This window comes from Dreissena polymorpha, chromosome 2 (genome assembly GCF_020536995.1).
Source record: "Dreissena polymorpha isolate Duluth1 chromosome 2, UMN_Dpol_1.0, whole genome shotgun sequence".
Classification (NCBI taxonomy): Eukaryota; Metazoa; Mollusca; class Bivalvia; order Myida; family Dreissenidae; genus Dreissena; species Dreissena polymorpha.
In genome coordinates, this window is record NC_068356.1 from 140,537,776 (window position 1) to 140,550,989 (window position 13,214).

The following is a 13,214-nucleotide window of genomic DNA, read 5'->3' on the forward strand; positions in this document are numbered from 1 at the left end:
TCATTTTTTAACCTTCATCCATCATTTATTTAATCATTGTTTTAGCGTGGCAGCATTAACATAATATGCATATTATATAATATAAAGTACAAATAATCATAAAAAATATATCAAACATAAAATAAGAAATTAAAATAAAAAAATAAAAATGATGATGATGATGATGATGATGATGATGATGATGGTGATGATTATGATCATAATGATGATGATGCTGCTGATGATGAAGATGATGATGGTGATGATGATGATGATGAAGATGATGATAATGATTATGATGATGATGATCATCATCATCATCATCATCATGATCATGATCATAATGATGATGATTGTTATGATGATGAACATGATGATGATGATGATGATGATGATGATGATGATGATGATGATGATGATGATGATGATGATGATGATGATGATGATGATGATGATGATGATGAAGATGATGATCATGAGGACGATGATCATGATGATGATGATGATAGTCTAAAGGCCTTAGAATCAAAGAAAATTATTAAATAACAAACGAACGAACGAAGTAACGAACCAACCAACGAATGAACCAACGAACAAACCAAAGGACAAAAAACGGACGGACGGACGGGCGAACGAACAAACAAATAATAAATAATTAAAAACATAAATCATTAAATAAATAAAAATGAATGAGTGAATGAATGAATGAGTGAATGGGTTAGTGAATAAATGAATAAATTAATAAATGCAAAAAATGAATAAAAAAAATCAATGAATATATGAATAAATGAGTAAATGAATAAATGAATAAATGAATTAATGAATGAAAGAAAGAAAGAAAGAAAGAACGTGCGAACGAACGAACGAACCAATGAACAAATGCACGAACGCACAAAAACGCACGAACGAACGAAAAAACGAAAGGACGGACGGACTGAATAAATGAATAAATAAATGAATGAACGAACGAACACACAAACAAACGAACAAACGAACGAACGAACAAACTAACAAAAGAACGAATGAGCGAAAGAACGAACGAGCGAACGAAAAGAACAAACCGAAGAGTGAACAAACAAATCAATGAACAAACGCACGAACTCACAAACGAACGCACGAACGAACGAGCGAACAAACGGACGGACGGATGAATGGATGAATAAATGAATAAGTAGATAAATAGATAAATGAATAAATGAAAACAAACGAATCCCTAGTGTTTTCAAAATTATTAATCTATCGTACATTTGTCATGAATGACAAATAAACCACGCTGCAACAAGATTCAATTCAGTATTTATTATATTCAATCTCTAAATGTTCCGAATTCCTTAAATAAAATAAATATTTATAATCAATATTTAAATTCTTTATTGAGTTCAAGACCTAAATATGCATTTTCTTGCATTATTATTTTAATAAATAATCGAGAAGATCGCGATACCGTAGCCTATTCCGTTTTCCTTCTGTTTAGTTATAGAACTTTCAGCAAGGTTATCTATCGAAATGTTATGGCGTTAGCCTCTTACCCCATTCCAAATGGTATGATGGTAATACCATTGCCTGTCCGTACAACGTAATTCCGTTAACCTAAGGCCTGTTGAACAGAACAACTCGAGTCGTATCGGGTGAGTTACAACATTTTTAATAACTCTTTTGACCAGTAATTCTTTTCAGCTCAACAGTGAAAAATGCATCTTATATCACTTTAAACCAAGAAATAAGTTTATTACACTTTCGGGCGTTATTACAATTCAGGGCGACACGCGATTGTAATAATGTAATAACTTTATTACAATTGAGTTTGTATGAGAACACCTTTGTTGTCATGCATAGGTCGTATTGCCCTATTAATATATATTTTATATACATGTATGCATTATATTTTACAATAATCTGTGTTTGAAAATGCGATAATATGCAATTTTAAACCAAGAAATAAGTTTATTACACTTTCGGTCGTTATTACAATTCAGGTCGACAATCAATTGTAATAATGTTATAACGTTATTACAATTGAGTTTGCACGAGAACACATTTTTTGTCATTCATAGGTAGTATTACCTTATAAAGATACATTTTCATATACATGTATACAGTATATTTTGCAAAAATATGTGCTTGAAAATGCGATAAGATGCACTTTTTAAACCAAGAAATAAGTGTATTACACTTTCGGGCTTTATTACAATTCAGTTCGACGCGCGATTGTAATAATGTAATAACTTTATTACAATTGAGTTTGCATGAGAACACCTTTTTGTCATTCGTGGGTCGTATTGCCCTATTAATATATATATTATATCCACGTATGCATTATATTTTGCAAAACTCTGTGTTTGGAAATGCGATCAGATGCAATTTTAAACCAAGAAAAAAGTTTATTACACTTTCGGGCGTTATTACAATTCAGGTTGTCACGCAATTGTAATAATGTAATAACTTTATTACAATTGAGTTTGTATGAGAACACATGCTTTGTCATTCATAGGTCGAATTACCTTATAAAGATACATTTTTATATACATGTATTCACTATATTTTGCAAATATATGTGCTTGAAAATGCGATAAGATGCACTTTTAAACCAAGAAATAAGTTGATTACACTTTCGGGCGTTATTACAATTCAGGTCGACACGCGATTGTAATAATGTAATAACTTTATTACAATTGAGGTTGTATGAGAACACCTTTTTGTCATTCATAGGTCGTATTGCCCTATTAATATATATTTTATATCCATGTATGCATTATATTTGGAAATTATCTGTGTTTTAAAATGCGACAAGATGCAATTTTAAACCAAGAAATAAGTCTATTTCACTTTCAGGCGTTATTACAATTCAGGTCGACAAGCGATTGTAATAATGTAATCACTTTATTACAATTGAGTTTGTATGAGAACACATGTTTTGTCATTCATAGGTCGAATTACCTTATAAAGATACATGTTCATATACATGTATACACTTTTTGTGCAAAAAATGTGTTTGAAAATGCGATAAGATGCACTTTTAAACCAAGAAATAAGTTTATTACACTTTCGGGCGTTATTACAATTCAGGTCGACAAGCGATTGTAATAATGTAATAACTTTATTACAATTGAGTTTGTATGAGAACACCTTTTTGTCATTCATAGGTCGAATTACCTTATAAAGATACATGTTCATATACATGTATACACTATATTGTGCAAAAATATGTGCTTGAAAATGCGATAAGATGCACTTTTAAACCAAGAAATAAGTTTATTACTCTTTCAAGCGTTATTACAATTCAGGTCGACGCGCGATTGTAATAATGTAATAACTTTATTACAATTGAGTTTGTATGAGAACACCTTTTTGTCATTCATAGGTCGTATTGCCCTATTAATATATATTTTATATCCATGTATGCATTATATTTGGAAATAATCTGTGTTTTAAAATGCGACAAGATGCAATTTTAAACCAAGATTATTATTTTTTCGCTTTCGGGCGTTATTACAATTCAGGATGTCAAGCGATTGTAATAATGTAATAACTTTATTACAATTGAGGTTGTATGAGAACACCTTTTTGTCATTCATAGGTCGTTTTGCCCTATTAATAAATATTTTATATACATATATGCATTATATTTTGCTATATTCTGTGTTTGAAAATGCGATAAGATGCGATTTTAAACCAAAAGATAAGTTTATTACACTTTCGGGCGTTAATACAATTCAGGTCGACAAGCAGTTGTAATAATGTAATAACTTTATTACAATTGTTTTTGTATGAGAACACATTTTTTGTCATTCATAGGTCGTATTACCTTATTAAGATACATTTTTATATACATATATACACTATATTTTGCAAACATATGTGCTTAAAAATGCGATAAGATGCAATTTTAAACCTAGAAATAAGTTTATTACACTTTCGGGCGTTATTACAATTCAGGTCGACACGCGATTGTAATAATGTAATAACTTTATTACAATTGAGTTTGTATGAGAACACCTTTTTGTTATTCATAATTCGTATTACCCTATTAATATATATATTATATCCATGTATGCATTATATTTTGCAATAATCTGTGTTTGGAAATGTGATCAGATGCAATTTTAAAGCAAGAAAAAAATTTATTACACTTTCGGGCGTTATTACAATTCAGGTTGTCACGCAATTGTAATAATGTAATAAAGTTTATTACAATTCAGGTCGTTATTACACGTCAGGTTGTAACACACGTCTTCGTAGAAATGTCATCTTTTCTGTTTTATCAAGTTTAGAACAAATATTGAAGGAGCACATATCTTATGACTCACTTGGAATTCTCTATAGTCATTTTATATCCAAATACAGAATAATAAACTTCATGTATACGTGTCAACAGTAGAGATGACTGTCTAGCTTCCGAATAGAAAACTCAATTGAACTGACACTAATTTATTTGTTTTTATTACATTTGTTTTAAAAAAATAGCTCAGGGCTTGAATAAACTTACTTATGGTATAATTATACGTTTGACCTCTACCTTTGAGGTAGAGACTGGGTATCTCTGCTTTGGCAATATCTTCGAATTCGATTCATATACATTTAATGGATGCCTGGCTGTTCGCAACAATTCAGTTGGGCCGAAATTGAGATTTAAAAATTATTAAATTAGAGCTAAAATAATTAATCAACATTAATATGTAAAGTTTAATTACTTAAGTTTCAACACTCTGGCGCCTGCGCACTCATGCTAGAAACAAAATCACTTACACCTTGTTGTATCGTATAAATAGCTTGAATAACGTAAACATATTATATGGAAGTGCGCATACATATACATTTATAACCCAAATATTATACTAGGCATGCAGTGCAAAACATGTTTCATCAGATTATAAGGTACATTAGAACAAAATAGTTGTACAACACGTCTGTTCAAAAGTTAATATCGCACAAAATTGAACAATACTTTATAACTTATGGCTTAATAAAATGATAGTATTGATTGAATTGTATGTAAAATTGTATGTAAAATTGATAAGTACAATGCTAAAAACAATTAACATGATATCGCAATCTATGTGTGCGGTTTGTAAGTTATATTTACATGTACAGTTATAAAAGTCTTTAGACAACTAACTACACAGTAATAATCTATCCATCGACGATCTTTAAATTTAGAGATCAATGGTGATGACCCATACCATTAGGTGTCAATAGCATGTAATTCACGCATTATAATATATATAATTCCCGAATATTTGCCAAAACATGCTTTTTAATATTTAATCATTAGCATACTGAAACTCGTGTTTACAAAAAAGAAACCATATTATCATCAATAAGTGTTCCCTTATTTCTTGCAAGTGTTCATTATCCCAAAACTCCGTCACAACATTTTACGTACCAAAGAAGTCGTGCTTCACATCTATAAATCAGTTTAACAAATATTGTGGATTCCTATTAATAAAAGAGGTATACTATATATGTCATATACATATAAGAATAGTGAAACTCGAAAGACAAAATCGAGTGATAAATTATTGTAAACATTTTCTATCGTTTGCTCTGTGAAACTGACCGATTGCCTAATAAAGACAGTACAATTCATGAAACAAAACGTTATGTTTACGTACTATTTATAAAGGAATTGTGAAACTCCTGACATATTATCTAGAGTAAAAGTTGTGTTCATGTCCGCTATCGTTAGTTTAAGGAAAATATCGAATGTGCTGTTCAAGACAGAACAATACATAAAACACAAAATAAACTAAATTATTGCGTGGGTATTTGTTATAAGACTGCAGAATGGAAACAAACACACACAAAGAATCATCATATGCATCGTGAATGATTACTTTAAGAATAATAACTTTTGCAAGTTATTTAAGTATTTAAAATTTTCAAAATATTCTAATTTATGAATCGGTTTTCAAACCACTGGTTTGCACTAGATCGCGGAAAAAGAAGAAACATGGAAATGTTTACATCAACAATTGATATTAACATAATAACTCCACTGTTAAAACTACAGTATAAAGTATGCCATTTTGTATTAATCACAATGTGGAACACCAATATAACATTTGATGCTTCTTGGCCTATGAATAAACACTGGTTTGTGAGCACAACACACAAAGGCGTAGAGAAACCATCTTTGCGTTTCGTCTTTTTTATAAGTCGACAGCGCTCTCCGTCCAGTTGCATGACGATATTAGACCCTGTACCGCATACGAGCAACTTATTGCCGAATGCCACATGTAGTCATCGTGTAGAAATCATCGCATCGCGTTTTACGAATGTCAGTTTGTTACATTTAATGTCTAGTTTAAGCAACCCTGGGCAGTCGGGTCCGATCATGTTCACGTTTTTTTCCATACCAATGTCTACCGATAAAGTCTGCTTTTCTTGCAATCTAAAGATGATTGAAACGCGCTTCTCCACTGGAATTCTTGTGCATTTTGATTGACTTCTATGATCTCAAATTCCAATCTATAATGCAATTAGCCAGTACTATCCCGAATTGGCCAATGCCTGCTTATTTACTATTGCGCACATTTTAAACGGTTGACTTAATAAAGGGCGCTGAATCAGATGACTGGATCACCTATTTAAAACCTTCAAATTACTGTTTGCGGCGTCGGAAATGACATTGATTCCATCTGAAAATCAGTATATCGCTGTGATATCGCATTTTAGAAGGGTACATCAAGCCTTCTTTACTTTTACTTCTTATTCATCCGTTACTTCAAACGACTGCTTGCACTTTTTAACCGTTCCAATTTGTTTATTTCTTTTATTTTCTATAGATTTCAAGATAAGCTGTAAATTGTAACTGAATACATAGAGTGGGCGCGGAAAGATCAGTTGTAGCAGTGCTATCGATATAAAGAGCATACACATGAAGAAACGCTATCGATTTTAAAAATTAAGTTGAGTGAATTTTTTATCGTATACGGCTATTTTTGAATGCGTCAGTTTGGATCCCACAAAGGTCGTGTCTCGAACAAATATGTTATGTCTTTACACAACGATTTGATCAAACTGTAAAGTCTGCTGAAAAGAGGAAAGCTGTGATTTGCATGTGTATGTATTCCTGTGGAACACATTTATGGCCCTTTAAGAATGCACAAAATGAAACTCCATTGACCTTACGGGTGAGAGACGTTATCGACAAAATACAGATATGGTCCTGATGGCAAGAAACCAATTACCAAACAGTGAGACACAAAACACATGTACTAGACAGAACATAAAACATATCATCATCATCCTTCTTTGACCGGTCTGGCCGTTGGTGGGGAAATGACAAAACAGAGATCCAGACAGTAAGCTTTGTTGTAGGTTTCTGGGGGTAGCTCATCCATGGAGAGTGACGTCCACTCTTTCACATTATCAACCCAGCTTTTCTTTTGATTGCTTCGACGGCGACTTCCCCATATCGTGCCCTGCACCACAACCTTGTATAGAGATTGATGTCTGCTAACGTGTGAAAACCAATCCTGGACCAGCTTTTTTCGCTTAAGGGGTCCTTGTGGACCAGCAAGTGCTGCTGTCATGTTCAGGACGTACTCGTTGGTCTTTTGCTCTATGTAGGAGATGCGGAGCAATCTTCGAATGTATGTATCCTGCGTTATGTATCCGCATGACGCATCCGGGTCTTGATGCAGTACAGTATGCAGAGATTACAAGTGACTTGAGGAGCTTGTACTTCTTGTCCTCAACCTGCTGAATCTGGCTATTGGTATGGTCGCCATGACATGTTTTATTTGGCCCACAGCGTAGCTGGTACTATCATTGGAAAGGTTTCTAACAAGAACTTTAATTGTATAGCTATTGCAAGCATATCGCCGTTTATTTTGATGTTTGTGCTGGTGTTGTTCGTGCTTTTCAAAACGATCTTCGACATTTTAGACTAGAAGGAACGATGGTCCAAGATGCATGATTGGAAGGTGTCTTTTTTCTAATATGCTGATGATGTTCTTTATTTTTATGGGTAAAACAAAATTGTTCCCAATAAAAATGTTGTGCCCACGGGGTCTAGATCAAAGACAGCCACAAAGATGGCCGACCAATAACCAGGTAAATACCTTTCTTTCGCAAATGATACAAACAACATATATTTTAATTTATTTTGGTAAGCCTTTTACTTTTAAGTATCGAGAACATTTTATTCTTATTAAACATTTTATTTTTGGTGAAATATTATACATATCATGACAAAATGACTATATCAATTAAAAGTAGGTACCACAAACACAGTTGTGTTGCTTATGACATGTTACAATTTGTACCAGAAAAGATAAAATAACCAAAAAAAAATTGATACCCACCTATGGGACTAAGGAATATTATAATATTATAAAAAAGGGCATACATATCTATGACATGTAATAGTAAAACATGTATTTGCAATCATTTCAGGATTGTTTTCATTTTTAATTTAAACAACTGCTGCAACTGCACACTTAACTTGATCAATTGCATACATAAGAATATTTGATCAAAAGCATATTTTGAAAATAGCCCTACGTCACTTATTGCTCAACATGAAATACAAATCGTAGTTACAGTAGTTACAAAGTATCGTGCTACTGAACGTCAACCTGTCACTGTAAATCACATGAACACAGTAAATTCGTTTAAAATCCACTCTTAATATTAATAATTATGATCCGATTACAAATAAAGATACCTGCTCAGTAATATAGCTTTAGAACCAGAGATTACTGATTACTGCATGTTAATGCTTGATAGACGTGTCGATGGGCCGTGTACGTACATCACATGACCGTTATCACTTTAAGTATAAATGATTCTTGTCGATATTATCAATACACCATGATGATGTTATCTTAACGAAGTAAGAATCGATTAGAGAATATATTAATGTTTAAATTATGGATTGTACTTGAATGTTAATTGACGATATACATTCAATAAATAAATATGAAGATGTCCTTAATTTATTGTAAATGCAAAAATCATTAGGGTCGCAACAGTTTTGGAGCTCCAAACTTCTCACCAAGTTCTTAGTAGTTCAATTAACATTTACATTCAAGTCTTCAACTATTGCCAAAATGGCAATTAAAACAACCAACTTCAAAAAATATGTATTGTTTTGTTGACGGTAAAGCAGCAAACAGGGTTCGAATCATCTTGTAAATGGATACATAATACTCAAATTGCTCAAAAAATTGACTTATTTGCATGTTAAATATATTAACATTCAAATGAACTTCAAAAAACGTGTTTAGTTGTAGAAATCCCAATTCATTTTGTTAAAATTAATATATAAAGAACGTTATAATAATTTGTCAGCATAGAATTCCTACGTTCTTAAGTAAAAGTTATCTTAGTCTCGGTCTCTGAAATTGTCGTGTCAATGCAAAAACCAATTGTTCTAGCTGTTTCTGATTTGTCCCGAATGCATACCTCAGAAAGTTCAATATGTCGTCCAATCTCATTGTACAACAAGGATTCGGAAGATAAATAATAATAGGACATATTTACTGTTATTTATGTACGTTAAAATAATACATGGACAATTATACATTAAAATTTAGAAAATAATTAGTTTCAAACTTGATGGTTTCAAAGTAAAAATACTAGTTCCCACTATTTATTGCAAATTGTATGCATTCAGACAAAACAATACATAAGATTAAACACATCATGGTATTTTCCACATAATGCATTAACTGTACATAAAGTTGTATTTCTATTTCAAAGTATAAGTCTCATTTGACGTGCAATTTCAAACATTGGGCGTTATTTCACAAACCATATGAGGATTCAAATTTACGCGAAACATCATTTCACCCGTCAATAACACAAGCGACTGCCTCGAAACCATTTCGGATTTCAAAAAAATAACATCGAATATCGGATATCTATCAATCAGCTTATTTTATAATCAGCAACATTTTTCAGACATTGGTCATGTAATTTAATCTGAATATTGAATTATTTTTTCGTTTAATAAGTGTTAATTAACTATCGCGTCTAATAGTTTGTACTGCATTATTGTTGACTTCGCATATTTGCTGTGTACGATACCGGTTAAGACCATGTGATGCAGAATATTGTATTTCATATTTTCATATATACAAGCATTGTGTTGACAAGTCAACCCTACAATAAAGTGAGCTTTTATTGACAGTATTTACTCAGTCATTATGCAGTATATACTCCGTCATTATATGTAAAAAATTATAGGATTTCGTTATCATGCCAAAACTTGAGATATGTTTTTCCCTCACATCAATACGATGTGGTCGAGTCATTTGAGTATACGGACAACTTTAACGAATACGACAGACATAATGTTCCGGTAAAGGGGTCTCCTTTACTTGGACTTAAGGAATTAGAGTCCATGTCCATAAGAAGGGTGACAAATGTGATTATATAGGCATCATAGTTTCAATTTCCATTTTACCTTTTAATCAGCCATCGATTTTCCTTTGTGTGAATATAATTGCCTTGAGACCTAATCAAAGTTGGTGTTTATAACATATAACATGTGATACAGATTTTATGTATCTGTGTGTATCACTCAATTATAACGTGACTTTATAGGGAAGCGGACAACGACAACGAGCGAGGCCTGGTAATGTTATGCGCATGCGCCAACGAGGTACTTTAAATAGATTCTGGAATTTTATGTTTATAAAAAAAGTGGTCAAAGTATAGCCTGGTTTATTTTTAGCTGTGTGAAATGCACATGGCTGTATTACCTAGGTTCGGTTCATTTACACGCGATGGAACCGACAGGGATGGAAGTTTTCCCAAGGAAACAAAACAGTCATTTCGTATGTGTTCAATCTGTAATCGATTGTTAAGATGTGATAAACGATTTTGATTATTCTGCATGCAATCTGGTATTTCCCGCTTCGGGACGTTAAGGAAGTATTAAGGGTATTTAACATTTAATTTGCTCAGTATTCGAGGGGAGGACGGCGTTGTATGTTTCTAGAAAATCTCAAGGATTCAACCATCGGGATTGAAGATCATTGAACCAATTAACCCCCGCAGTGGAATTTGTCTGCCGATAACAATAATAACAGCTAATGTACAGTGCATGATAAAAACAATGGTGTTTATTTACGTGTTCGCTTTAAAATTTAGGAGTGTAACCGAGTATGCACCAGTCCAATCGAAACCAAATCACGCCATCAACCCCGGGGATTTGCGGGGATAGCGGGGGATCAATCCCGTGTTTTACCTGTTATCAGGGGTATAGCCGGACTTTCTCCATAGTTTGATCAACAGTAATTCATGCATGATGTATGTTTGCATACAGTTCATTAAAAAAAAAATAAACGTGTAAACAATTAAATGAACTCATCCTTAGAAAAGTGAGATGAATGCGTATGTCCATCTGTTCTTCCTTCTGTCTTGCAGTGGTTGCCGAGCAATTATCTTAAGAAAATCGATCATTTTTTAACATTTTAAGAAAACTGAACGATGAAAAAACATAATTTGTTTGGCCAAAATAAATTTGGTTCAAGTTAATCTTCTGTCCTGTGTGCAAACATTTTCAAGCCATAATTCGGGGCTCTAAAAGTGAATCAAAATACGCTGAACTTAACAAACTTAAGAGTAGTATAATTGCTGAATGGGTCAATGTCCGCCCGGGTACTACTTCCCCGTACCCCGGGTACTTTGAAGTATACTTCTTCGTACACCGATTTTCAAATTATACTTTTGAGTACCCTGGTATTCTTACAGGTACCCCATCTTTCCTAATTAAAAAAATTCGTAACCAAATTTTTTCGTACCCAATTTTTTTCGCACCCAATTTTTTTCATTCCCAAATTTGTTTTTACCGTACCCAAAATGTTCGTACCCAAATTTTTTTCGTTACCAAAATGTTCGTACCCAATTTGTTTTTCGTAACCAAAATGTTCGTACCCACATATTGTTCGTTCCCAAAATTTTCATACTCACATTTTTCACATATGGGTACAAAAAAAATATGGTATTGCTTAGACATATAAACAATATTTTATTTTAAAAGCATGTGCAAAATGTACAAAGCTATATATCTGTTTGGATCTGGTAAAATCTGAAATAAAGACTATCAGTTATTTTCTACACATACCTGCTGCAGACACATCATTTTCCATTGCATTCAGTATTGATTTCAAGTAGTCGACTGAAACAAAAAAGTTGAGTAAAATACCTTAAATATTAATAATAACTGCGATATGTTCATGCAAACTTTGCAAGTAAATTTGACGCCACCTAATTATGGAAAATACACCAATAGAAGTGTATGTAAAATTACACATTATTTTATAAGGATTATCAGACACAAGTTAACTGTGCAAATGTCGACAATATAACAATAAAAACCCTTCACCTACCTAATGACTTAGCACAATGCATGAAGTGTTCTTCATCTAATTCAAATTTGAAAGTTAGATTTTCCCACCCTTCGTATGTCTTCAAATACCTTTGGACCGGTTGGAAGGCTCTGGCAAGAGAACCACTGAAGAAGTCTTCACACAATTTAATCCAGCTGCGTATTGATTGTGATTCGATGTGGAGCTGCAGGCATTTGTTTTTGTGGTTGATAACTTTATTACCGTCTGTTGCAAATAAATAATATTAAGGTAGATCTTAACACGTGCATGTTATTTAAAAACTCGTGTTACAAACGTGACGCATACACTCTTATGTTAGTAAATTGATAATATAAACATTCCTCTTTATTATATTATTTTCCAACGTCGTTGACCTAATCAAAGGGTCAAAATACTGAGAATACTGCGGGTATTAATACGCGATAACGCGAGAAGGGCTAGGCATAAGGCAGCCCTCTCGATGGGCGAAAGCATGTCGCATGGAAAGACGCATTCTGGATACTCAACGATTTGCAAATGTAGTCTAAATTGGCAAGCAACAGGTCTTTGAAGGAGATGGACTTTGTAAGAGAGAGTATTAAAGTAGCAGAAGCTTGGCCGTACCATCATACCAAGTAGTTATATTATTTATAGCCATCAACACTCGAGAGATGGAAGCGTATTGTCCACTGAACAATCCGAATGAACCTTATCGCGTTACAGTTTTGCGGGACGATCAAGTAATGCAGGAATCCTGGAGTACGAAAGAAGAAACCAACGTCATGAAAAACAAGAGGCAAAAAGTACATCAGATGTTTAAGATAATGATGCACAGCGATTGGTAGTAAGGCCACTAGCATACTACACGAGGGTAGGCAATACAAATGAAGATCGACATAGATACAAATGTTG

The 13,214-nt window shown here is 33.0% G+C and overlaps 1 protein-coding gene across 10 annotated transcripts in view; it reads right to left on the reverse strand.

Moving 5' to 3' along the window:
• The window catches only part of LOC127869215 (uncharacterized), a 100,493-nt gene that overhangs the window by 60,977 nt on the left and 26,302 nt on the right, over window positions 1-13,214 (reverse strand). For 9 of the 10 annotated variants that reach the window (XM_052411587.1, XM_052411590.1, XM_052411588.1 and 6 more), the window contains 2 exons: window positions 12,324-12,548; window positions 12,059-12,112 (listed from right to left, as the gene is read on the reverse strand). In XM_052411587.1, the coding sequence (XP_052267547.1) occupies window positions 12,059-12,112; window positions 12,324-12,548 (279 nt within the window). Of the gene's footprint in view, window positions 1-12,058; window positions 12,118-12,323; window positions 12,549-13,214 lie in introns of all 10 variants that reach the window. The other variant, XM_052411583.1, reaches the window with a different exon arrangement.